Below are 26628 nucleotides of genomic sequence, written 5' to 3'. Positions count from 1 at the left end.
GTGCCCAGCCCCTGAGCTCCCGGCCGGGGAGGCTTGCCCCCGGCCCCTCCCCTGCTGTCTCCCCTCCCCCGCGGCCTCTACTTGCTGCACTGCCGGGCAGCGCAGTGGCGTGGCTGGCTCCGGCATGGTAAGGGGGTGGGAGTGTTGGACAGGCGGTCCCAGGGGGCAGTCAGGGGACAGGGAATGGGGGAGGTTGAATGGGGTTTAGGATCCGGGGGGGGGGGGGGGGTTTAAGGGCAGGGGATCCTGGGAGGGAGCGGTCAGAGAACAAGGAGCAGGGGGGGTTGGATGAGTCGGGGCTTTGGGGGGGGGCAAAGGAGTGTGGATGGGGTTGGGACAGGGAGCAGGGTGGGGTCCTGGAGGCAGTTAGGAGTGGGGGTCTCAGGAGGGGGCAATCGGGGGACAAGGAGCTGGGGGGTTGGATGGGTCAGGGATTCTGAGGGGGGCAGTCGGGGGCAGGGGCCAGGCTGTTTGGGGAGGCACAGCCTTCCCTACCCAGCCCTCCATACAGTTTTGCAACCCCGATGTGGCCCTTGGGCCAAAAAGTTTGCCCACCTCTGCTCTAGGAGCTGTAAAGATAGCATGCTGGATTTCCTCGTTTTTAAGTGAAAGAGGCAGTGGGAAGGAGTGGGAGGAATAGGATGATTGCATCAGGAGGACACCAGTCTATTAACGGCTGCTGTGTCTTCATGCCTTTGGGTCCGGAATGCATGTCGACCTCGTTCAGAAAGTCTGGGCTGAGCTGTGAAGATCTGGTGCAGCTGTAAACAAGGAGAGAACAAGTGCAGAGATTTCATGCCACTCTGAGGACGTCGAATCCATTACTGTGCCGTCTTGAGGCCGGATACGGCTGTTGAATCCTTGTGGTCTGACAGTGTTGGCTTGTATGCCATGCTCGTCTGTCACTGAGTCACAGGAGCTGGAAAGCACGACAGCGTTGTAGACGCTGCTTTACAGTGTTACGTAGTTAGGCGGAAATGCTCTTAGCGAGGCATCTTGTTCTCGTCAGAGCTGGGATCCAGCTCCTGAGTTCCCAATCCCGCTGTGCCACTGACTTCCTGGGGGACCTTGGGCAAGTCTCTTAGGCCTTCCGTGATGGGAGGAAAGGGGAGAGGAAAAGGAAAAGGGGAAACACACATATATTCACACGTGCTCACGCAAGTCTGGTTTTGTTGAGAAACCGAAAAACTTCCATGAAAAATTTCCAAGGAGATTCGTGCATGTACAATACAGAGCATTTTCCAAACAGCTCTAGTTAGCTGAAACCACCAGCTTCTAAGCCAGGGTTTCTCTTCTGCTGCACGCTTTCTCTGTATGCTTTGCAGCTATTCTGCTTGCCCAGGGCTGTCTCTAACCACAGGGGGAGGCAATATTCTCACTCAAGCTTGGTCTACACCAGGGGATCTCAACCCTTTTTCTTTCCAAGGACCCCTCCAACATACTATTAAAAACTCCAGGGCTTGGTGGGGGGGGTTGGGGCTCCTGGTTTCAGCCACCGAGTGTGTGGGGTGGGGGGGCCCACGGGGCTTTAGCCCTGCAGGGCTCAGGGCTTCAGCCACCAGGCAAGAGGCTGGGGCTTCAGCCATGAGGTGACGGGGGCTCAGGGCAGTTGGAGAGCTCGGAGCTTCAGCCCCACAGAGGCATCAGGGCTCAGGACTTTAGACCCAGGGGGAGCCCCACAGCTCCCTGCAGTTCCGCTCCCGGCTTCAGCCCCCCAGGGGCCACTGGGGCTCAGGACTTTAGACTAGGGGGGAGTGCCAGGGCTTGGGACTTCAGCCCCTCGGGAGGCGCCGGGGCTCGGGGTTCCCCATGGCTCTGCTCCTGGCTTCAGCTCCTGGAGACACCAGGGCTCGGGGCTCCACACTTCAGGCACAGGGCCCTGCTGCCCCCTGAAACCAGCCTGCGAAGCCCTGGTTGAGAACTGCTGGTCTCCACTATGTCACTGCGGGGCGTGAAAAATCCACACACCTGAGCAATGTCGTTAGACCGACCTAACCTCTGGTGCAGACAGCGCTACGTCAACAGGAGAGCGTTTCTCGGGGACACACTCACCACCTCTCGCCGAGGTGGAGTTATTAAGCAGACAGGAGAGCTCTCTCCCGTCGGCTTAGAGCGTCTTCACCGGATGCCCTACCACTGTGAATTTGTAGTGCAGACCTGCCGTCGCTCGCTCGCTATGTCCACACCTCCGCTCTTCTGCGCTGGGGTTGGCTCATCAACTCCATGCAAACAGCACTGGCTTCCCATTCGTTTCTGGGTTCAAGTCAAGATGGCCTTTAAAAAAAAAAAAAAAGAAAGTCCTCTATGAACCATCCTCCACCTCTTTACCCTCACGTTCTCAGCGCTTTCATCGCAAGAGCTTTCTCCACTGCATCTCCTGCCATCTCTGCCTCCAGCGAGGCTCCAAATCGTTTCATTCCCCTGCTACGCTCCACATCTTTTGACACCCTCTCTCTCCTCTTTGTGACTGTAACTGTATAAAGTGTTTAGTGATACAGTTTGCACGGAAGATACTATATAAAATGCAGCTTCATATTGTGTTTGAATGTTCCGTCTCACACACACACACAACACTATTAACCTCTAGTGCCCATACACAGTCATTCCCCAGATGCACCCTGAAGCAGGAAAGTTTCTACAGATGGAGAAACTGAGGCATTTCAGAAAAGCGGGAGGGGGCAGGGAATGAAGTTTTCATTTTTGTTTGAAAAGCAAACTGAAAATTTCAACCAAAATGTAAATTTTTTCCACCCCTTTTTGGTCAAAAAATGTTTTGGATGAAAAACTTTCTCAGGTAGCTGGGTTTGTGGCCGGAGACTGGAGTCTCGCTTCTGCTGAATGAATCCCACTGCCGGCCCCCATAATCATTACCATCCCTGCCCCACAAGGGCCAAGTTTAATTCCCTGGTATCTGAGAAGCTCTTTGAAGATCCTTGGCTGGCAGGTGCCAGGGAAACATTAATGATTACTTGGCTGTTGCACTAGGTTTTAATGCCGTTGTCCGCCTCGTGCTAATGGCTGGTTTTATATGTCGTTTCTAAAGCCAGACGAGATCTCTGTGATCATAGCCTTACCTCCTGTTGAACTCGGGCCAGAGAGCTTAATTCCTGTTTGAACTAGGAAAACATCCATCCTTGATTTAAAATGTTTTAAAAGCTTTGTCGTCATTGTGTTTGCTTTCAGTGCCGTTGCGTGTATTTGTCTCTGTGAAAAGTCCTTGTTTAATACCACCTGCTGCTGTGAACAACCGAAACAAGGGAGGGGCTGGGAATGGGACGCTTTGCAATGAAGGAAACTTGCTGATGGCAAAGCTGAGGCAGCCGTGGGAGTGGAGACTCGAGAGCTGGCTTTGAAGTGAAACACCCCTTTGGGCAGGTTTCGGCAAGGCCAGGAGCCTGGCCAGCATCTCTTGCTACCTTTTCCACATAGACAATAGATCGCCTTCCTGCCCGACGCAGGGGTACGTGGCCTTGCAGCCTTGGTGAACAAAGCCCCAGTGCCCCGATGCTGGGTTGCTAGTCAGGGTCGGGTGTTGGTATCGCTCATGAGGAGAGCTGACCCAAAGGCACGACGAAGGATTCCTGGATGTTCTCTTACATCCCAGGGCTTGATTTCTCTCTGGTTCGTCGGGGGTTCGATTTTCATGTCTCTGTCTTGGGGGTTTGTAGTGCTGCCCAGCACCGCAGTATCTGAGCACCTCTTATGTAAATTCAACAGTAATGGTGGACTGGGTAATCTCTGGCACTTCTCCCTTTTCAGGGTGAAAACTGCTTGGAGTAGGGTGGTGGTTTTGGTTTTTTTTGTTTTTTGGTGGGTTTGGGGTTGGTTTTTAAAAGATTTTATTAATTTCCTTTTTTTTTTTTTTTTTAAGAAGTCAGTGATTTATCTGAAGTTTCTTGCTTGTTCCACTTTTGTTAATATATGCACTGGTGGTGGAGCTGTGGTGCTCCAATCAGATTGCAGAAACAGTACCGGGTGTGTCTACAGTAAGTCAGTTGGGATTGCAGCATGTAGGGTCATACCCAGCTAGCTTTAATCTTCCTGGATCTATTAACAAGAGCATTAGCACTGACTTCAGCGTACGTACCCAGGGTCCCAGCTGAGCTTGTTCAGCCCGTGCTGTCATGGCTTCGCTGCTGTTGGTACTCATGCTAGCTAGATTGACGTGTGCTACAATCCCCTTTCCAGTTGCGGTGTAGACATACCCTAAGACGACCGATTGGATAGTGAAAACAGTCTTCAAAGCGAACAGTTCTACCCATTTGTGGGCTGTAAACTATTTGGCACAGCTGTTCCCTGGTTGCCGTGACTGCTGTCTGCCTCGCATGTTACCAGCCTCCATTGGGAGCCCCCTTTGGTCACCGTTCCCCTCTGTCAGACCTGTGTGCTTCCCAAGCCCACTCACGTGGCTGGCTCTGGAAGCGCAGGCTGAGAATCGCTGCTCTGAGCCATTAGCAGGATCCCAAATGCAGCTGTCGGGACCCACCGTGCATCTCCGTGTGCTGGAGCTTTTTCCGATTCTGGGAAAATGGGGAAGTACCACCAACCCATCAAGTAACATGGTGTTCCTCTGTTTGCATTCACAGATAGCAGCAAGTTGCTGGGAAACCAGCCCCCTGTCTACGGGACGCTCCTGCAGGGCCCTGGTAAATCCTGCATGGTACGTAGGAGGATTTTGGGTGGGGAAATGCAAGGAAATTTTCAGAACGGATCATGAAAATATCTGTCAATGGTTATTTGCAAGGTCAAAAATGAGAGGGGGTATTTGCAAGCGGATGGCCAGCCATGGGTTCTCTGTAGGGCTAGGGGTACAGCTCTTCGAGGGAGCTGGTTTCAGGCATGGAGGCGTTAATATTTTCCGCTGCGTTATGCCACGCAGGGTGTTCAGTAAAGGACTGCGTGTGACGTTGTGAAAGGAGACACCTGATTGCTGGTGGGCGGTTCTGCTGGTGCCTCTATCTCGGGCCACTCTGCCGGCGCTGCATCATCAACGCGATCGACTTGATGTATCCAACCTCTTCCCGCCGTGCCCTCTGGAACCGTGCCGTCGGGGCACGTGGTCAGCCACGCTCCACCGTTGTCTTGGGTCCTCACCAGCGACACTTGAACAGCCTATTAGCTGAGCGGACGTGAGGCCTGATCTCATGCCCATTGACGTCCATGGCAAGCCTCTGCTTCTCTTCAGTGGATACTGGATCTGGCCAATGGTTTCCAAAACTTGGTTCTGGGATATCTTTGTTTCCCACTAAAGCAGCTTTGCTCTGGTTAACCCTGTTTTCAATCCACCAGTGCCAGGAAGTTTAGTGACTTAAGGCTTTTATCAGGAGGGGCTGTATGCTTTGCATTCCTTTTTTTTTTTTTTTTTTTTTGATGGTGATGATGACGGTTTTTTAAGAGAAACAATATCCCACCAATGATGGCGTGAGCACACCTCTGAGCCGCACACAGCGCCAGCCTCCATCGCCCACTGGTTGACTTTTCAGACCGTTACCTACGTGGTTTGTCCTAGGCTGCCCCTCATAAACTGAAGCTGCTCCCCATAAACATGGGCAAAGTGACCTCCTCCTCCCAGGCCACCGGTAAATCTCTCCTTTGCTGTGATGCCTGTGCAAAAGCCATCAGTTAGGCGGCTGGTGGGCAGAGCCCACGGTCTGTCATGCTGACCAATATTGTCGCGTTCTTTCCTTTTACTCCCCTGTTGGTTGAGCTGTATTTAGCTATTGTCTCTTCTACTTAAACTGTCAGCCCTTTGGAGTAGGGGCAGTCTGTTTGCTCTGTGTTGGTGCAGTGCCTAGCACAGTGGGGTTCTGGTCCATGACTGGGGTTTCTACATGCTATGGGGGAAGACAATCAGATAATAATTAATATATTTCTATTTTAAAGTCCACTGGCCTAGTGTCTCTCGTCTCTACCCTGCGATTGCTAGAGCAATTGACCTCTCTCCTATAGATATATAATTGGAGCAAAAGGTAGGAAGGAAGATTTGATGGTGGATCTCCATCACTTCGAATCTTTAAATGAAAAGTGGACTCTTGCTAAAAGATCTGCTCTAGATCAGCTGGTTATGGGGCTGATGCAGGAATCACCGGCTGAAGTTCTCTGGCCTGGGTTGCACTGGAGGTCAGGCTAGAGCAGTGGTTCGCAACCTATTTACCATTGTGGGCCACATCCAAGACGACCTGTATGGCCCTGAGGACGTCACATGGGCCACAGCCATGTGCTGATTGGGCCACGGTTTGAGAGCCACTGGGTTAGAGGTTCAGAATGGTCCTCCTGGCCTTGGAACCTGTGCAAATCCCCCATCGCAGGGTAAATGGGTAGAATTGAGAGTACATTGGATGTGAGTTTTTTCCCATAAACTCTAAGCAGCAAGACCCGGGGATCAACGTTACCCATGTCAAATGAGGCCGTTGTGTGGACTTGGCCTGGGTGGCGGGGCCCATTAGCAACTCCTTTAGGTGGCTCTTGGAACCCAGTGAGATCTTCGAGTCAGACACGCCTGGACTGGCAGGTTCTAAGGTCGGCCGCTGCCCGTTGCTGCTGCTACCGCCTCTTGCTCTCTACCCTGGAGAGCAGTGACTTGGTCTGGACTGAGCTCTGACCTCTCCTGCCTGTGCTCTCTTCCCAGGAGGTTAGCGGCTACCAAAGCAGAACATGGCGGATAATCCTTTGCTACGTGTTCTCCGTGCTGACGGCAGGAATCCTGTTGATCGTCTTCCGCTGGAAACCAAGCCTGGAGGTCCGAGCAAAGTGCAGGCCGTGTCGTCTGCGGCAAGCCGATTGGCTCATAGTCACCGTGAGTAACTGTGGAGAGGGAGGGAGGATCTGGTGGTGAAGACACTGGATTGGGAGTCGAGACACCTGGGTTCAATTCCTGGCTCTACCACAGTTTCCCTGTGTGACCATCTGTAATTTGGCGCCTTTCCTCCCACCCTCTGCCTTGCCTAATTCAGTTTCTAAATTCTTCAGGGCAGAAGCTCTCATCCAGGGCCTAGTGTGGTAGGGTCCTGATCTCCGTGGGAGCTGCAGGTGCCACTGTGAGACATGTTATCAGCCAGTAACCAGAGACTGTGCAAAGCGTAGAAGCAGAGCTCCCACAGCATGAAAAGGTAGGGGGGAAACTGAGGCACAGAGCGACTGAGTGACTTGCCCAAGGTCACACAGAGATTACGTGGCAGAGCAATGACTTGAGCCCTGGACTTATTGTTCCCCTGCAAGCACCCTAAACCCGGGGCCAGCCTTCCTCAAGCACTTGTTTTGAAATTGTATGTTCCAGGACCGGTTTGGGCAGTGCTTCGTTACCCAGGTGCAAACTGAACAGCTCGGCGAGGGCAGGTAAGTGGGACTTGTGGATTCACTCCTTCCTGAGTGTTTGGGTCAGTGCTCAAATGATCCCATTGTGATTTTGCCAAGAGAGTGAATGATCCCTCAGGGGCTTGCTGTGTGTTCCACTGTGGTCTGAAACACAATGAAATGGACGTGAATGGAGGTGTGCAAAACTGAACCCCTTGCAGCTATGCAGCTTTTGTTCCATTTCATGCACCCAGAGCGCTGATTTGCATTTGGGGTATGAACAAACCCACCATGCCACTGAAACGCAGTTAAATCCACTGAATATACGATTGATTATTACTCCGATACCTGTGGAGTCCAAAAGTCACCATCTCTTTGAAAGCCAACCAGCTCTGAAAAATTGGATTGTTTTATTTTATTGTCATAGCAAGCACCCAGTCACGGACCAGAACTCCATTGTGAAAGGTGCTGTACAAAAATAGCTTCAGATATTATAGCAGCCCCTGAATCCATCTGACAAGTGGTGTTTTACAATCACATTTTCCTGCTTTTTTTCTTCTCTCTCCCTTGTTGCTGTGTGAAAGACCCAAACAAACAAAAGAAATGGGTAACACTGTGCAAACAAACTCGTAAAATAGTGTTTTCTCCCCTCTGATCTTTCAGTTCTAGTGATCTTGGGTGTAATAAATAACAATGGTAGGTTTTAAAAAACAAAACAAAACCCTTTCAGACAGAAGTGTGATTAAGTTGATGGTTCCACTTTAATCGCTAGCTTACCTGGGTGACATAATGTTGGATCCTGCAGGGCTAACAGGAGTGAAAAGCACCAGAATATGTTTCTAGTTACTAAAGCAGGCAGATGTGATCCTGAATATGCACAGGGCGCAGATTGGCTGCATGAGACGCTGCCATTTCTTCATAGTCATTTTTCAGAGAAGAACCACGCTTTACACCTGCAGAGGGTTCTGCATCCCCAGAGCACTTTATAACAGCTAGCAAGGTCTCACCTGTGCAGGAATTGCTCTGGGAAACCCTATAGACCAGGGGTCGGCACCCTTTCAGCAGTGGTGTGCCAGTCTTCATTTATTCACTCTAATTTAAGGTTTTGCGTACCAGTGACACATTTTAACGTTTTTAGAAGGTCTCTTTCTAGAAGTCTATAATATATAACTAAACTATTGTTGTATGTAAAGTAAATAGGGTTTTTAAAATGTTTCAGAAGCTTCATTTAAAATTAGATGAAAATGCAGAGCCCGCCGGACCGGTGGCCGGGACCCGGGCAGCGTGAGTGCCACTGAAAATCAGCTCGCATGCCGCCTTCGGCACGTGGGCCATAGGTTGCCTACCCTGGCTACAGATCATGGATAACCGGAAAAGACCTTGGTTTTATTTTAGATTACAACTGTTGTTCGACTGTTTATTTCTTAGTGGAGTCAGAACCAGATTAACTCCCCATCTCATGGATTGCCTGCATGCATCGCTGGTATAAGAGGCACTGCAAGATGGGCTTGCGTGTAGTTGCAATTCAGGCTCCTGGAGTTCCCCAGGGTTCCCAAAGCCCTTGCATATTGAAGCTCTGTGCTCAGAGTAGCACCTAGAGATGGGGCCTTTATTCGGGAGCAGGGCTTTTTGACATTGCACTCTTCTTCCCGAGAAGCCTCGAGCATCATCCTGGGGCCAGAGCAGACGATGGGAGAACCAGTGTTGCCATTGGAGTGTTGGACGAAGACGACAGCAGAGACACCGTCCGGCTTCAAAGGAAGGAGGAGGTAACGTCCTTCCTTCTGCTTCCTGTTGGGTCTTGCCCTTGGGGCCATCAGAACCTCGTCCTAGAGGGGGCTGAGCCGTGCTGGGAGCTGGGGACTCTCCGTCACGTGTTTCTCTCTGTGTTTAGAAAAACGTCGTGCGCTACTATCTCTTTGAAGGGTCGCGCTACATCTGGATTGAAAGACGGCAGGCGTACTGCAAGGTCAGGTATGGCAGCCATCCTCTCAGCTGGAAGAACTTTCCCCCTCCGTGCTCTACTGAATGTTCTTCTGCACTCTTCTTGCCTGTGACCCTCAGTAACTTTATTTGCACAATAGTAGTATCCGGAGACCCCAGCAGAGATCGGGGCCCATTGTGCTGGTGCTGTAGAGACACCCCAGGTCTGTCTTCACTGCGGAGTTAACTCAGGTGAGCACCCCGGGTTGGCCTCGCTTGGGTGTGAGCAGCCAGATGGCAAAGCCCTGCCCGTCCTCAGAGGTGTTACGCTCATGCTTGTTTTACTGGGGGCACATTGTAGCCATGGTGCTTTTAGCTGTAGTGAGCTGAGCTTCTCTACAATCCTTTCCCAATGAATTGTGAGAGAACTTGTCTGTCCTTGTGGGCACCCGGGGAATGGTGGGAAGGTACTGGAGGACTGTCAGCGATCGAGGGATGCAGCCGACATTGTCACTGCAAAGTGAGCAGGCTACCTGCCCACATGGAAATGGCTTTTGATTTCTAACTCACACCCCAAGCCAGGCCAGCTAGCCTGGAATGAAAGCACCACCAAACTCAGGTGAGAGGGTTTTGTGTGTGGACGGGAGAGAGGTTGGGGGCAACAACTGAAAAAAGCCCAAGTTAGCTCTGCAATGAAGACCGACCTGCCCCACCCGCAAGGAACTTATAGGCTGAAGCCCTGATTCTGGAAAACATCCCCAGTCAGGACAGCATCTAAGCTAGTGGTGGGCAACCTGCGGGCCGCGTGCGGCCCATCAGATTAATCTGATTGCAGGCCACGAGACATTTTGCTGATGTTTACCATTGGAGGCTTGGCCACGGTTCGCCGTTCCCGACTAATGGGAGCCGCAGGAAGCGGCTGGCTGCAGAGACGTACAGGCCGCAGCTCCATTGGCCAGGAACAGAGAACCGCGGCCACTGGGAGCTGCGGGTGGCTGAGCCTCCGATGGTCAACATCAGCAAAATGTCTTGCGGCCCGCAATCAGATTACCCTGATGGGCCGCATGCGGGCCGCAGGTTGCCCTCCACTGATCTAAGCGCATGCCTAAAGTTCAACACATGCCTCAAGTGTTGTCCTGAATCGGAGCCCAAATAGACAGGCAGATACAGGAGGGTAGAGTGGGATGCACAAACGGGAGCTGGGGAGCTGAGCACAGTGACTAAGTGACTTGCCTGAGGCCAGAGCCAGGAACTGAACCTGGATCTTCTGATAGGCACATGTCTTCACCACAAGCCTGTCCTCCTTGTCTCTTGGCTGGGCGAATCAGAGAGCTGCCTGCTCTAGAAACTGTCCTCCATTGTGACGTTTTGGTGATCGCCCGGACCAGTCAGGGGTTCTGTCACCGCCTGCCCTGTAACTTCAGGGGCTTTTATGCTGTGCAACTTTGGTTCAAAGCCCTGATGCCAGTAGCTGGCCTATAAGCACAAGGTCTCACCCTGGCATCCACCAGCCTTTGCAGGGTGACACCAGCAGTCCTTCCCGTCCAGAGTCTCCCCAAATCTGTCCTCCCCGAGGTCTTAACCACCAGACGCTGACTTTCCCCTCCGGTGCGTCACCCTCAGAGGTGTGAAACCAGTCCCCCAGACACCAGTTGACTTTGGGCCCCACATCCGTGTGGTTTGCCCACTAGAGACCTGCGTGGGGTGAAAATAAACAAAAGGTTTATTGAATAGAAAAGCCACCGATTCAGAGATGAAATTGTGCGAGAGACCCAACCCATACGAGTGACACAGTTAATAAACACAGAGACACCCTCAGGCTTTACGCTTTTGCGTGAGATAAAATCCCTTTTCTCAGGGCTTGTCTACGCTTAAAACTCTGTAGTGGCCCAGCTGCACTGCTGTAGTGTGTCAGTGTGGACACTAATCCATCCCATCGCTGTGGTTAATCCACCTCCCTGAGAAGCAGTTGCTAGGTCAATGGAAGAATTCTTCCTTCGACCCAGTAGTGTCCACACGGCGACTTTAGGTCAGTTTAACAACACCACTCGGGGGGTGGATTTTTCACACCTCTGACGGCCATAGTTAAACTGACCTTATTTTAGTGTAGACCAGGCGTAATACAAGTTACCTGTTGCTTTTGAATGGTTTCCCAGTGTACCCCCTAGCTTTAGGGGGTTTCCAGTGTTTCATAGACAGCTTCAGGATACCAAAGCTCAGACACAAACCTGCTTTAAAAGGGTTCTTCTCCTCTCCCCCCCGCCCATGGTGACTCATGGTTTTTCAGTTGTGGGGGAAATTCTCAGGTGTCTCAATGTATGCAGTGTTGTTGTGGTCCCGGGATGTTAGAGAGACAAGGTGGGTGAGTTAATATCTTTGATTGGACCAGCTTCTGTTGGTGAAAGAGAGGAAAGCTTGTGTCTCTTACCAGCGAAAGTTGATCCAACCAAGGTATTAACCCACCCACCTTGTCTCTGTTGTCTCAATGGTTTTCCATTAACTTTAATGGTCCACCATTGTCTTTACCTGGGCTGAGCGACAGATGGTTATTTGAAGCTGGTTTCGTGTAAACACCTGACTTGGGTGGTGCCTCTTGTTGTCTGATCCACTCACCTCTGCTGTGAGATGGAGTTGAAGTTTCTGAGCACAGTTCTCTTATTCAACACATTTGTAGGGTACAATAACCCTGTTGATTTAATTGCTTATTTGGCGGGGCTGGGGGGTCCTGTTCTCTCTTGGGGGTGCCTGGACCCTCCTTGTCGCAGCCACATATTCACAATTTACAAAGATGAGCCAGTTGGAGGTGCCTCTCTTTCCCCCATCTACCCTGGGCTGAGAACCCGGTTGGCCGGACTGGATTCAAACTCTGTTTTGACCCAGCTTGAGGAAACCTGGTTCAGATGTTGTTGTGTCTCCATCCGGCTAAGCCAGCTACTGGGAGCAGATTCAGTGTCATGTGTGAGGTGAGATCACATCAGTTTGTGTGCTTTTGGATGAGGCTAAAATGACTTGCGTTCATATCCCCATATTGAGCATCTGCGCCATCTCCTCACCTGGTTTGGTGATGCCTTAAGCGTGGCCTGCACTGGGCAAATAACCTGGTGTTGACAGTGGGCGTTAAGAGCAGGTCTCATGGACCAAGGTGGAAAACGGTTTAGCAGCAAGTACCATTAGGATCAAGTTTTCTTCACTGTCCATTGCAGAAAGTGTCCCAGAGACCTAGAAGTGGCTAGTGCACCCCACCCCGCATGTCTGCCCTGGCAGCCAGATGGTACCAAGTCCAGTTGTAAGACGAAGGAGGCTGGTGACTCTTAATAACAGAAGACACTTTTCCTAGTGTAGATTCCCCCTTAGCAAATGGCTTGTGGGTGCCACTGCCCTTACCTAGGTCCATCTATTTAGTGGCAGAGGGTTCGGAGGAGAGGGATGATTTGGTTTTGTCTAATGGTGATTGCATGAAATCACCTTGACTCTAGATTGTAATCTCCCTGGAGAAGAAAGGATGGTATTTTCCCTCCTATCTGTTTCCATGGGGTCCTGATCCTGGATTGAGGTCTAAAGTGGTTATGCTACTGCATAGGTGAAGCCAAGCCTAAGAATAAGCCAACCCTACCAGAACCATGCCTAGGCAGAAAGAAAGTGATTTAATAGGCCAGCACAATGAAGTGGCTTCTTGCGTGCAGCTCTGCAATGCTGTGTGCTTATGAAACAGGAAACCCTGATCTGGAGGATGGGGATTCATCCTGGGCCAGCCCCCAGAACTAGCCTGCAAATCTGTAGAGCGTTCAGGCTGCCATCTGAAATGTTGAGGCTCCGAGCTGGAGTGTGGAGAGGAAATACACGTGAAAGGATAATTCTTGTTGACTCAAAGCTTTTTTTTCCCCCTTTGTGTCATGTATATTGAACTCAAAGTGGAGTTCTGATCCGGACAGTGACACCAAAAACTCGGCAGGCCTGTGCTGTGCAGGAGGTCAGACTAGCTGATCGAATAGTTCCTTACGGCCTTAAAAATCTTTAAACTGTACTTTGGTTTGTTTGAAGTCCAAACCGTGACAGTTTGAAGCCATCGGACTATGAAATAAGTCTCTGGTGTTACTCCTGAGGCCAGGGGGTGAGAGCTCTGGATCTGGGCACAGAAAAGCACATTGCTCCACCTCTCCTGGGAGGCTTTCTGACTGATCCCCTATCGGAACTTTTCATGGTGTGAACTTTCAGAATACATTTTTCCTAAGCTCACATAGGTAGGGCTTGTATAGAGGCTGTTGTACCCACAAATCAGTTGTGACGACACACCGATCACCCCTTTGGCCTTGTGATTTGAGGTTTCTCGTGATACCTCCTGACGATGAGATGAAAATCCGGAGCCAAGGGGTGCTTTTAAAAAAATTAATTTCTTAATCTGGCTAAAATGATCAGAGAAAAATTAAACCATTTAGTTTTGCTAGACAGATTTTTGTGAGCAGCCAAGCAGGTCTGTTAGCAGTGTTTCTGTGTGAATGCTGGGTTCTGGTTTATTTTCTTACCATAATAGAGTCTCGGTGTAATCGATTGTGATTGTACTTAGGTTTTATTGTTATAGGTTCTTGATTGCACCTTCTGTAGTTAAGAATGGAAAATAGTCCAGAGAAAGGTAGCGTAGCCCAGCAAAGAGATCACTAGACTGAGACCAAGGAGTCCTGGGTTCTATTCCTTCCTCTGCCACTGGTCTGCTGGGCGACCTTGGGCAAATCACTTATTTGTGCCTCAGTTTCCCCATATGTAAAATGGGGTAGTGATTCTGACCTCCTTTGTGCAAAGCATATAAATATCTTCAAGCAGAATCTGAGCATGAAAAGTATCAGCCCCAAAGGTGAATGTTTCAGAAAAAAATTCTTAAATTTGATCAAAAGTCAAACTTTAGTGATCAAAACTTCAAAAATATTTGGAACATCGCATAGCCATAGTTCTTTTTGGGTTAGTGTCCTTGCTTGGTTTGGGGGCAGGGACAGCGGACTGTCTGTAATTTAGCACAGTTGCAGCCATTTGAAAATGTCCGTGGCGCATGCAAGGTAGACCAGTCCTTTTAATTAGTAGGTGCGCACTAAGAAATATGCATTCTTGTGCATCTAGCTGAGCATATGCCTCTTGATTCAACAGCTTGGAAATTCTGGTAGCAATCCTCCGATATCTGTTTAAAAAACAAAAAGCCACACACCCACCACTTTGCAGATTAAATGCATAAAGCTTCCGTTAATGCAACACAAAGATTGAGTTGGGGGTTCACAACTTCTTCAGGGTAATGATTCTTCAGAAGACCTTTTCATCTGGTTACACGGTACATCTGTAGTGTTGGTTTGGGTGGCCTCTTTTAAAACTCCTTTTTCCCGTGTTGAATGAATGTTTTCCGCTCTGCAAATATGTACAATAAAATATGCAGCAAGTGCCCAGTGCCAGCATTAATGTTGCCAGAGCTGCCTTAGGCCAGAGTGTGAGCTGTCTACTCCCACCGGTGAACAATGTCCTGGTTTCTTATGGCTTGACCTTGTAACCTTAATCATAGAATCTCAGGGTTGGAAGGGACCTCAGGAGGTCATCTAGTCCCACCCCCTGCTCAAAGCAGGACCAAGCCCCTGATGCACTTGTGTTAGCGTTTAGCATTTATAGCTTTAATTCAGCTTTATTTACCTGTCCGTCTGCTCTGTCAGACCAATTGATCTGAAAATGTTTTATTTCAGTTATTGTGCTGTTGAGATCTGCAGGTACTGACGAATGTTGAAACCCAGTCGGAATCCTGGCACGTGCGTGTGCTGCATAGGTCTATAACGTAGAAATGTAGGGCTGAAAAGGACCCCGAGCGGCTGTCTAGTCCTGCCCCACCCCCCAAGCCAGGACCAAGTATATTTAGACCATCCCTGACAAGTGTTTGTCTAACCTGTTCTTTAAAACCTCCCTTGATGGGAAACCTCCCTTGATGGGGATTCTGCAGCCTCCCTTGAAAGCCTCTTCAAGAGCTTAACTACCCTTAGAGTTGACAAGTTTTCCCCACTTTCTAACCTAAGTCTCTCTGGCTGCCGATGAAGCCCTTTGCTTCTTGTCCTACCTTCAGTGGACACGGAGAACAATTGGTCGCCATCTTCTTTGTAACAGCCCTGGACGTATTTGAAGACTGTTCTCAGGTCTCCCCTCAGTCATCTTTTCCCAAAGCTAAACCTGCCCAGGTTTTTAGACTTCCCTCAGAGGATGGGTTTTCTGAACCTTCCGATCAGTTTTGTTGCTCTCCTCTGGACTCTCCCCAGTTTGTGTAATACTGTAGATTTAATTGTAGGAGGCTAACCGTGACAGCCATCTCTGCATAACTGATTGGTATGTGATGGCATCAGCGTAGTATTGTTTGAATGGTTAATAAAACTAAGAGACAGGTTTACGTGGTTTACTTCCCCTCATAATGCAGGATATTTGAGATAATATCCATGTGTCCCTGAGTTCTGGTCGCCTTCACTTCTATCCACATACCCTCACCTGGATTTGGCTATTATTGGACGTGTGTAAATCCAGGTTTCTTCTTTTTGGTGCATGTATTTTTCAGCGTCTTAGATGACGGCTGGACCTGTGCAGACATCCATCTCTCCCGGTCAGGCCTCAACCACCAAGACCACAGCACCAGGTAAGTAGACTATGGCTTTGTTAACGATTGGGGACGGGTCTGGCTGCAGATCGGGCTGTTTCAGGGAGTGGCAAAGCTGGTTTGGGCAAGGAAGCGTAAAAAGCTTGGTGTGTAGTTAACCTGTGGGAGGGGGAGCAGAGCTGTCTCAGATCAGTGCAGGATTTTAATCCCTCCATGCCAACAGTCTGTGCCTTGTGCGTTCTGGCTTGCTTTGGCCTTCCTATAGTCAAATGCAAAGCTCGTGAATTTGGAACCTGGCTGATCAGCTCAGAAAGCCCACTCAGGTGTCAGTGTAGTGCAAGAGAAATCGGAATATGGTCACACAAGGGCCCAGGTTTATGCAAAGTCCCTTGGACAAGTGTTCACGGCCCCTCTCAGGTCTTCTCCGAAAGATTTCACCTCCAGCAGGACAATGTCCCCAAATGCCCTGCTGGGGCCTGACTCTATCCTCTGTCCACCACCTTCTGAATCACCAGCGCTAGCTTCAGAGGCTTCCCCTCCAGTAGCAAACCAGGCACGACCCTATGAGCTTGTGTGACTGAAGAGATCACTGCCTGGCGCAGCTACTTGCCCCGCAGATCAGCTTTCGGGTGACTGATGGCACCTGCGAGAACTAGCAGGTGGGCTCTGGGCAGTGGTTTTCTGGCGAGGCGGCGCCGTTCTGAGCTGCAGCTCCTGCTATCCCAGCTTTGTGGACACTGTCTCAGGTAGACCCTGATCCTGCACCGTTAACGGTAACGGGGGCTTTCTCGTTGACTTAAATGAGCGCAGGATCCAGCTCTGATTAGCAGCTTTATTGTTCCCTGTACGGCCCCCCCCAGAATGTGCCCAGGCACTTCCGCTGTCAATAGAAAAGCCTCGCTTCTTGCCCCAAAGAGCTCGCTACCTGCCACCTCGGTACCTGTTGTTAACGAGCAGCAACAAAGCTTGGGTGGGGAGCATGGCGGTCATAATGAATTAGGGGATGTGGCTGTTTGACTGCAGAGTACAGGCCCTGATGACCGGCTGTAGATACAGACGTGTGTCCGGAGCAGGGCGGGTAGATGTCTAAAATGTTCATTCAGCTTTAACATCAGGGTTGGGTTTTTTTTAAATTATGCAATAACTTGGGTGATGTAAATAAGGATTCCCTAGCTATTATGTGGAGATCACAGTGTTAATTTCATTTGTATCCTAACCTACCTTGAGAGTGGCGCCCCCCCCCCCCGAGGTCAAAGGGCTAATGACCACTCTGAGTGCCCCTTTGCCCAGCCACCACTTGGCATCCATCTTTACAGCTGCCTGACTTATTTCCTGGCGCTATATATTATGATGGCTCAGGGCCCCATTGTGCTGGGTGCTCCCCAGAGAGGTCAGATTCTCTTCTCACGCCCAAAGAACTTATGACTACTTAACCAACTAGATGCGCTCATGCGTTTAACAGTGGGGGGGGGTTATAGTTAACCTCAGGCGGGATCTGTGTGCGCTGCTAGCTGGCGTAGAGACTTCCCTAACGGCGGTAGGCTGGCTACCCTGTGCTCCGCTTTAAATTGGCACTGCGAGCCGGGGGTGAGATCTGGGCAATGTGTAGCTTGCTTAACAGGAAAGTTTGAAATTCCGAGTCTTCACCTAAAACCTCTGGCTTCTGTTCTGTTCTGTACAGGAGAAAGGTCTATGGGCCAAACCTGATTGATGTGCCGGTCAAATCCTACCTCCAGCTGTTGGTGGATGAGGTACAAAGCTACAACGTGTAATGTGGCTGTTGCCTTTCGCAGAAGGGAAAGAGCAGCTTTCCCCTCCTCAGACCTGGCAGAAATAGACTCCTTGTTAGCCAGGCCTGGCGGGACAAGATGGGGCCCTCTGTGAAGCCCCTTGTTAGGGAAAAACCCTGCTAAATATGTACTAGTGCAGGGGCCTAGTGGCTAGGGCTCTGGACTAGATGTTGCAAGTCCTGGGTTCTATTCCCAGCTGTGCCACTGATCTATGGGTTGACATTGGGTTAGTTGCTTCCTGTGTCTGTCTTGTCTAGTTAGTCCCTGCCCCAAAGCGCTTACAAACTTCCTTGCTGTGCGTTTGTCCAGCACCTACACGATGGAGTCCTGATCTCAGTTGGAGCCTCTAGGTGCTACTGTAATGCATTCTTCTTCCTATGTCCTTCCGTGTTGGGCATATGGACATGACCCAGTCGGGAGCCCTGGCAAGATCTCCCTTGGTCCATGGTTCCTCCAGGAGCAGGCCGACTAACAGATGTTCCGTGGTTTGCGTTTCACTGTCTGCGAACCCAGCTCAGCACCTGCCCCATCTCTAATACAGTGACCCATAATGTGGATTTTCAGAAGAGACCTTTGAAAAACACCCACTGCTCTTCCCATATCTCCACTCAGTGGCTGGGCTGGTGTGGATGGGGTGAACTGCGTGGTGGTTTCTCTCTCCTCGCACCCCCCTCTTGGTTTGTAATGCATTGCCAGGTCAGGTCTTTGCTGTTTTCTTGGAGGACTGGGGAAGTCCCTTTCCTAACTCTGAAGGGGTGGGGATATTGACTCACCAACAGCAGGACGACGACCGTTTTAGCAGATGCCAGTCAGCCAGACTTGATGGGTGTGGGTGAGACGTGAGAGGCGGGGCAGCCAGGCCACAGCAGGTTACGGTTAATGGCGGGCAGGCTGCGGTACCTGCCGCGGACAAGCGCTGTAGCATCTCCTAGCTCAGACGGGGCACGCCCATCAGTAGCTTGCGGGAGTTTGCTTGCGCTCCTCAGGATGTGGAGCCCTGTGCTCTGCACCAGCGGGTGAAGAACCCAGGGCCGTGATGTGCTCTGTCCACCAGCTTTCCCAGCACGGCCAATAGCACCCTAATCTCCCTGTCTTTCAACCAGCTGCCACGTACTGAGTCTGAGAGTTTCTTTGTATGCTGATTGCCCTAAAGGCCCCCTGCTTCTTCTCTTTTCCCAGGTGTTGAATCCCTTCTACGTCTTCCAGGTTTTCAGCATCATTTTGTGGCTCTGTGACAATTACTACTACTACGCTGCCTGCATATTCATCATCTCTGCAGTATCCATAGGGCTGTCTCTCTACGAGACTAGAAAGGTGGGTGTCCGGCCTCTTGGGAGGGGAGGGACAAATGGCTGCGTTCTCCTGTCCCCTCCGCATTGCAGGGTTACTCCGGGGATGCTGAGGAACTCCCGCTCTGCACCCATGGAACAGAAGAGCAGCCAGACTGGGTCAGACCAGTGGTCCATCTAGCCCAGTATCCTGTCTTCTAACCGTGAAACAATGCCAGGTGCTTCAGAGGGAATGAACAGGACAGACAATCGAGTGATCCATCCCATGTCATCCATTCCCAGCTTCTGGCAATTAGAGGCCAGGGACGCCCAGAGCATAGGGTTGTATCCCTGACCACCGTGGCTACAAAAATTACTGGCTTGGGGCCAATTTTATTTTATGTGGGGCTAAGAGCTCTTGAGAAGTATTCCTTCCATTTTGTCCCCATTCTTCCTGCAGGCCGGCATTCTGCCGCATGTGCGCTGCTTGCAAGGGGGTGGCTTGTTTGCATTCCTTGTACAGTTGCAAGCCTTTTTCCAATAGTCTTTTCCTATCCAGGAAGACTGGCGAAGGGGGGATGGAGCAGCAATTATCAGCACACAGCCAAATCAAGCTCTCACTTTTTCAGTCATAGCACAAGTGCATTTAAAGCGTGTGACGGCCTATTGCATCCCCTGGCTCTTGTCCCTGCGGCACTGCCTGGAAACAACCAGCCCTAGCAACCCAAGGGCGCTTCTGGGGTTTGTATCCTCCTGGGCGCAGTGCATCGCTGCTCTATACTGGAGATGCCTTTATTGCATAAAAGGGAAAGGGGATGGGGGAGGGGGATGAAGAAGGAAGAGGAGAGATGAAGGAATGAGACGAAGATGGTATAGGACAGAGCCAGATCTGGTGGATTCTGCAGCAGTGAAGTCTGGAAATCAGCACTGAAAGATTCGCTCTAGTACAACCAGAAGTTATGGGCTTGGTGCAGGCATCACGGGGCCAGTGGAGGACTAGATTGTCCCTCCTGGCCTTAACGTCTATGAATCCAGGGGGGGGGGGCGGGGAGGGGAGGGTTTCCTGCCGCCGTCACGTGGTGCCATTTCCGTTCTGGACTAGCCCCCGCGAAGTGCGGGTGTAAAGCCCTCCCTGCCCTGCTAGTGGATAGTTCTCTTTGATGTCTTGCAGCAAAGCATAACGCTGCGGAACATGGTGAAGATGGCCATCAGCGTGAGAGTCCACCGAGCCGCTGGAGGTGAGCAGCAGCAGTAGGTTGTAATTCTCCACTGCCGCATGAAAGGCAGGCAGATGCCACGAGCTTCTGCACCATCAGCGCTGAGGTAAATGGGCCTTTGTTGGCAGAGCTACAAGGGGGAAGATCACACCGTGTCTGTGGTGCCATCCTCCTCGCTCTGAGCAGCTGGGTCGGCTGAGATGGTGAGGGTAGCCTGGACTGGATGCTTCGCCTGTTGCAAAACGAAACGGCTACGCTCTTAGGCCCTGATCCTGCAAATGCTATCGGGCATGTATGCTTGCTCCTATGAGCACTTGCAGTAACTTCAGTGGGGATGGTTGAAGTATTAAGATCCTTGCTCATAAGATGAAATTCACCCATGCACAAGGTCCATGTGCCACTCCAGTCTCCCTGAAGCCTTTCAAATAGGATTCAAGTGGTGCACCAGCCTTGTGCTGGCTGCACGGCTGTGAACTCCCTCCCTTCCCCCACCCCCACCCCCGTCAGGCCTTGCACTTCCCCTGAGCTGCTGACGTAGTGAAATCTCACGTGTAAACTGCCAGGCTTGGTGAGGGTTAAGGCATTGTGAAAGAGTGCCGTGTGTAAGGACGCTGTTAGATTTAAATCAGATAGAACACACAATTTGCTCCCCTGTGATTATGAAGGCAGTGTGGTCTGGTGGCTAGAGTACAGGACTGGGACTCAGGAGACCTGGGCTCTATTCCCTGCTCTGCCACTCACCTGCTGGTTTTGTGCCTCAGTTTCCCCATCTGTAAAATGGGGACGGTGGTATTTTGTAAAGCACTTTGATTAGAGAGCTTCAGCATTCCAATGAAAACAGCATTTGGGATTTTAACTTTTCCTTCCAATGGCCCCAAGATTGTGAACGTGTAAGTTGGCTCCACCCACCCGAGCAGCTCCATTCATGTGAGGAAAGCCATGCGCAGGTCTGCAAGATAAGGGCTTGTATGTCTGTAGTGCGCATGGAAACGCCCTTGGCAAGGAGAAGGGGAACATATGCGTTTATCTTCATTGTCCAAAAGGAAGCGAATGGCAGAAAGTAACACCATATAACGAGTGAAAGGAAAATCCAGCTTTTGAAATGCTTTTCATTCTAGCAAGCTAGGTGCTGTTGTGAGGCACTCGGGATGGTGGTTATTATGTAGTATCGAGTGCTTTTCCATCAGTAGATCTCAAATGCTCTACAAAGGAGGCCAGGATCATGATTCCTGTTTTACAGATGGGGAAACTGAGGATGGGGCAGTGCAGTGAGTTGCCCAAGGTCACCCAGCAAGCTAGAGACAAAGCCAGGAATGGAAGCCAGGTCCCCTGAGTCCCAGTACAGCGCTCTAGCCACTAAGGCAGGCTGCACTCGGCTTTGTAAAACCTCTAACACAACATCTAAACTTGGAACCTAGGCAGGTCGTTGCTCTGTCCCTTTCTAACGTGAAAAACGTACCTGCTGTTTAAGAAATGTTGCGTACGAGTTTTCTTGTAAACCAGCCCAGCTGAGCAGCTTAATCATGCTCCATTAGGCAGAATTTCTTACAACTGCCTCTCCACTGAACTCCAGTAAGCCGCCTTATTAGTTCAAATTAAATTTTCTCGGCAGATAAAAGGCTGGCTTCTTTTTTTAACTTTTGCTAAGCAGCTGTTTGCCTGGGGTCTCGCGCCCTGTGATCACAAGATTGAAGTTAAAAGGTTAAAAATTACATGAGACTTAAAGAACTGATTCCCGCCAGCCCCTGCTGACTTGTCTTTTTGTATCTAATCTTTGGAAGGTTCTCTCTCTTACGGTGGCTGGCGGGGATTTAGTTTCGCTATCTACCCGCCGCGGGATGGCATCTCCTGCTGTGTGTGCCTATCAGTGCAAGGCTAACATGATATAAAATAATTGAGCAGCCACTCAGAGCACAGATATTAAATGCACCATGGCACATCCTTTTAAGCCTTTAAAGTGGTGATTATGAACCAGTTAGCTCCAATTTCAGCCTTAATCCGAGGCAGAGCGATCTGCATAAGTTCTTTAGTGGGGATATGGACTTTAATGCCTTAATGATTAAATGGAGGCTGATCCATTGCTTTAAGGCAGTGGCTTTCAACCTGGGGGTACGCAGAGGTATTCCAGGGGTACGTGAACTCATCTAGATATTTGCCTAGTTTTACAACAGGCTACATGAAAAGCATTAGCAAAGTCAGTATAGATTAAAATTTCCTACAGACAGTGACTTTATGTATACAGTATTTATATTCCAGCTGATTTAATTTATAATTATATGGTAAAAATGAGAGAGTCCGCAATTGTTCAGTATTAGGTCTGATTTTGTCAGCAAGTTGTTTTTAAGTGAGGTGAAACTTGGGGGTACGCAAGACAAATCAGCCTCCTGCAAGGGGTACAGTACGCTGGAAAGGTTGAGAGTCACTGCTTTAAAGCACCGCAGGGAAGAGTTGGAGGACCGAATCTAGGAGGGCTTGTGCCGGGAGTGGTATTGCCAGACTGTCCCGCAATGAGCAGAGGAGGAAGGTACAAGACACACCCATCCACATGCACCCAAAGTGTACTGTTGCTGCGGCGATATTTGCTCATGATACGTGGCCTGTGTTGCATTTCCTTGGTCCCAGTCTAAGGCCCTGGGTTCTGTTCCCTGCTCTGCTGCTGACTTGCTGCGTGATCTTGGGGGAGCCCCTTCCCTGGGCTTCTGGGTCCCCGCTCTGTAAACCGGGGGCAGTGCTATTTAACACCTTTTGGAAGCCGCTGCGAGATCTGCCGGTACCAAGCACCACGTGCCTGCTTGTTACAGTGGGAGGAGTCTGAGTGCGCTGTGGCTTGCCTGCCTTTGCAGAGGAGGCGGTGGTGAGCTCTCTGGACCTGGTGCCGGGCGACTGCATCAGTCTCCCCTCCGACGGGTTCGTCATCCCTTGCGACGCTGCGCTGCTAACCGGCGAGTGCATGGTCAACGAGAGCATGCTGACAGGTGAGCAGGGGCGGGAGCGCGAGAGAGGTACGTTGTGGGATGCAGAGATCTCTGCTTACCCAGACCTGACTGTCCCCCTCCTGCCATTAGCAGTGCACACGAGGAATCGGAGCTCAGCTGTCTGCCCGAGCCTGTGTTCCCTGACGCCAGCAGGATGGGCTGTGAGCGTCACCGCTCAACTAATAGCAGTGAAGCCGCAGAAGGGCAGGCTAGTGACTCGAGTGTATACCCGGGGCCTGGGCAGGCTTGTCCAGCCCATGCTGCCATGGCTTCGCTGCTATTCTTATTGGAGCCAGCTAGAGCAAAGCTAGTTCAGGCAAGTCTACATGGGCTACGCTCACACCTCTGAGTGCCGTGTAGACGTACCCTAAGCCTCTTTTGGGATGAGAGGGGGAAGCTCTTCAGTGACCCCTTCTGGCCATCCATTGGAACACAAGGAGACTTGGTCCCGGGGTTAGGGCAATAGTCTGGGACTGGGGAGATCTGTGGTCAATTCCTTGCTCTGCTACTGACTTCCTGCATGACCTTGAGCAAGTCACTTAAGGCCAGAATTTTACAGGTATTTAGGCACACAAAGATGCAGATAGGCGCCTAGTTTGTGCCCAGCTCCCATTGATTTCAGTGCTTGATTTCAATGGGCGTTGACACCCAGGTGTTCTTGAAGATCCCACTATGCACCTGTCAGCATCTTTCGGCACCTAAACATCAGTGTCTCAGTTTCTGGTCTGTGCAATGAGGATGACAGCCCTGCCCTGCCGCACAGGGGCACTGGGAGGATAAATCTACTTGTAAAAGATTGTGAGCTGCTCAGATATTACAGGAATGGAGCCCAGATCAGAACACGCAGCCCTCTGTGGCTGAAGGGTGGATCTGTCCAGCAAGGGGGCTTTTGAAGAGTGTGTTGGGGAAACTAAGAGCATGGATGGTGGATCCTGAAGGATTCCCAACCTGCCCTTGTTCTCCCCCAGCCCCACTCCTGCGCAGCGAGAACTCAAACACTGGCTGAATATGAAGGCATGTTTGTACGAATCTGTCTATCCATAACCTCACTCTCCAGCTGATTTTCTCCTGTAGGGGAGAGTGTCCCAGTGATGAAGACACCTTTACCCAGCGGACCCCAAGCTGCCAACATGATCTATTCCCCCGAGGAGCACAAACGGCACACGCTGTTCTGCGGGACTCAGGTTCTCCAAGCCAAATCCTATGTGGGCAAGGAGGTCCTGGCTGTGGTGACACGCACAGGTAGCTGCATCGGGGAGCAAACCCAGATCCCCCCGGTCCTTAGTTCCCATCTGTACCGTGCCCAAGGCCAAGACTACAACAGGGTTCAAAAAAGAACTAGATAAGTTCTTGGAGGTTAGGTCCATTAATGGCAATTAGCCAAGATGGGCAGGGATGGTGTCTCTAGCCTCTGTTTGCCAGAAGTTAGGAGTGGATGACGGGGGATGGATCCCTTGATGATTCCCTGTTCTGTTCATTCCCTCTGGGGCACCTGGCATTGGCCACTGTCGGAAGACAGGGTATAGGGGTAGATGGACCATTGGTCTAACCCAGTTTGACCATTCTTATGTTCAAGTATCATTGCTCCCTGGATTTGACACATGGGGCTGGTTCTGTTTTATTCTGGCCAGATAACAATTCTCCTTCTGTCCAGATACACTTGTACTAGCGACTTCGCTGTTGGTTTAGCTCTGGTCCATTGAACAGAATGTTCTTAGAAGCCAAATTAAAGTGTATTGTCTCCTTGGCTAGCCTGGCACCATGGCAGAGCCGTTCTCCTGCTGAAACCTGTAACATTCCTAGGCTGCTGGCTACTCCTCGTTCTCTGTAGTTAGCCTGTTACCCCCTAACGTTCTCTGCCCTGCCCTCCTTGGGACCCTCCCGCTCTGCAGGGAGAGCATGTGGAGTGTAACGTGGACACTGACCCTGCTCTCTCGTGACTCAGAGCACCAACCAGGCAGCATTTTCACAACGTGTTTCACTGGCCCGCGCCAACAGCCTTGGAGACTTGGATTCCCACCTGTGCTTTTGGGGATTCCCTGCCCCCCAGGGCGAGTGCAGCTGGAGAACACTGAGCTCTGCAGAAAGGGGAAGGAAAGTCTTCTCTCCTTTCTTTCAGGGCAGGTGAAAAACCAACTAACCTGGACAGACGGACAGGCATGCATGCACCCCATGCGCACAGGCGCTTAGGGGATCCCCTTCGCACAGCAGAAGAATCGTGGTTACGGCCTGTCAGTGTTGTTGCAGCCAGGCTCGTGAGCAAGGGTTGAGAGATGCTACATCCCCACAGTCAGGAGCTCTGAGCTGATCGTGTTGGATGTGGACAGAAACCCTGCTTTTGAATTCAGTGTTTCAGCTGTGTTGGAAGAGCCTCTCTGCTCTGAGATGAGCTGTTATGTCAAAGGGAATCACAGGGCGGCTTCTTCAGTTCTCCCAAAGATCTATGGCTTTTAATGGCCACAATTCACAATGTGAGTTTCCAAGTCCCATAAGCATCTCTTTTCCTTGCCTCCTCTCTCCCGCAGGGTTCTGTACAGCCAAAGGGGACCTGATCAGCTCTATCCTCTACCCCAAGCCTGTGAGCTTCAGGTTCTACAGGGATGCGGTGAAGTTTGTCCTCTTCCTTGCAGTTCTGGGTACGTCTGAAAGCAGGCGGCCTTGCAAGCAGCAGTCGTCTGGTGCTGAGTGTCTTATTAACTGATGAATCCACTTTACAGCCGTCCCTTCTCTCTCTTGCAGCTCTTATCGGCACCACATACAGCACTGTGATTTTGATTAAAAACCAGGTAAGTTGCCAGTGATGGGGAAATCTCTCTCCTCCCAGCCCTCTCCCTTCTGTGCCCCTCCTTTGATTTGGATCCAGGGCTTAGATCAGGAATGGTCCAGACAAGTTTGGCTCTGTTACAGATGCTGGCATGGGAGAAACCCTAGGCATTGCTCTGCCTCCAGTTTTCTCTAACAGCCAGCACTGCAGACTCCACCCGGGATCTGCTCTGGGTTCCTTCTGGCTCTCTCATCCCTCCTAGTAACAAACAGCCTGCAGATGAGTTGGCTGACACAGAATAAACCCCCCAGTTCAACTTTCCTGGTCCCTGCAGGGCTAATGGCAGACACAGCTTGTCTTTGTTGAGGAAGGAAGCAGAGGCAAGATGTTAAATTTAGAGACTGCAGGTGGGGGACCTGCAGAAATGCCTAGGTGCAAATCATCAGGCACTGTGGGCTAGTGTGTCCTGCAGAACCCCCACTCCCGAAGATCCTACACCCTATTTAAGCTGAGCTCTCGTGTTCTCTCTCCTCTCCCACCCCCCGTTCCTGGCTGTCGCTCCTGGACAGGTTCCTCTCCGGCAAATAATTATCCGTGCGCTGGATCTCATCACAGTCATCGTGCCCCCGGCTCTCCCTGCTGCGATGACCGTGGGCACAATCTACGCCCAGAACAGGCTGAAGAAACATGGCATCTTCTGCATCAGCCCTCCCCGGATCAACCTCTGCGGGAAAATCCGCCTGCTCTGCTTTGATAAGGTGAGTCCCTGGGCTCGTGCACCGGGGCTGCAGCTG

General features: G+C 50.9%; 1 protein-coding gene across 2 annotated transcripts in view; it reads left to right on the top strand.

Annotated features, from left to right (window-relative positions):
- ATP13A2 (ATPase cation transporting 13A2) overlaps nucleotides 1-26628 on the top strand; it is a 69908-nt gene that overhangs the window by 17589 nt on the left and 25691 nt on the right. For both annotated transcript variants that reach the window (XM_077837046.1, XM_077837047.1), the window contains 14 exons: nucleotides 4587-4660; nucleotides 6629-6796; nucleotides 7277-7335; nucleotides 8951-9062; nucleotides 9188-9267; nucleotides 15782-15859; nucleotides 17502-17571; nucleotides 18790-18924; nucleotides 20050-20116; nucleotides 22939-23070; nucleotides 24145-24312; nucleotides 25596-25706; nucleotides 25810-25856; nucleotides 26404-26592. In XM_077837046.1, coding sequence (XP_077693172.1) covers nucleotides 4587-4660; nucleotides 6629-6796; nucleotides 7277-7335; nucleotides 8951-9062; nucleotides 9188-9267; nucleotides 15782-15859; nucleotides 17502-17571; nucleotides 18790-18924; nucleotides 20050-20116; nucleotides 22939-23070; nucleotides 24145-24312; nucleotides 25596-25706; nucleotides 25810-25856; nucleotides 26404-26592 — 1490 coding nt within the window. The remainder of the gene's footprint in view (nucleotides 1-4586; nucleotides 4661-6628; nucleotides 6797-7276; nucleotides 7336-8950; nucleotides 9063-9187; nucleotides 9268-15781; nucleotides 15860-17501; nucleotides 17572-18789; nucleotides 18925-20049; nucleotides 20117-22938; nucleotides 23071-24144; nucleotides 24313-25595; nucleotides 25707-25809; nucleotides 25857-26403; nucleotides 26593-26628) is intronic.

Source organism: Eretmochelys imbricata, chromosome 18 (genome assembly GCF_965152235.1).
Source record: "Eretmochelys imbricata isolate rEreImb1 chromosome 18, rEreImb1.hap1, whole genome shotgun sequence".
NCBI classification, from domain to species: domain Eukaryota; kingdom Metazoa; phylum Chordata; order Testudines; family Cheloniidae; genus Eretmochelys; species Eretmochelys imbricata.
Note: the sequence above shows the minus strand (reverse complement) of the source record. Positions and strands in the feature narration are given on the sequence as shown.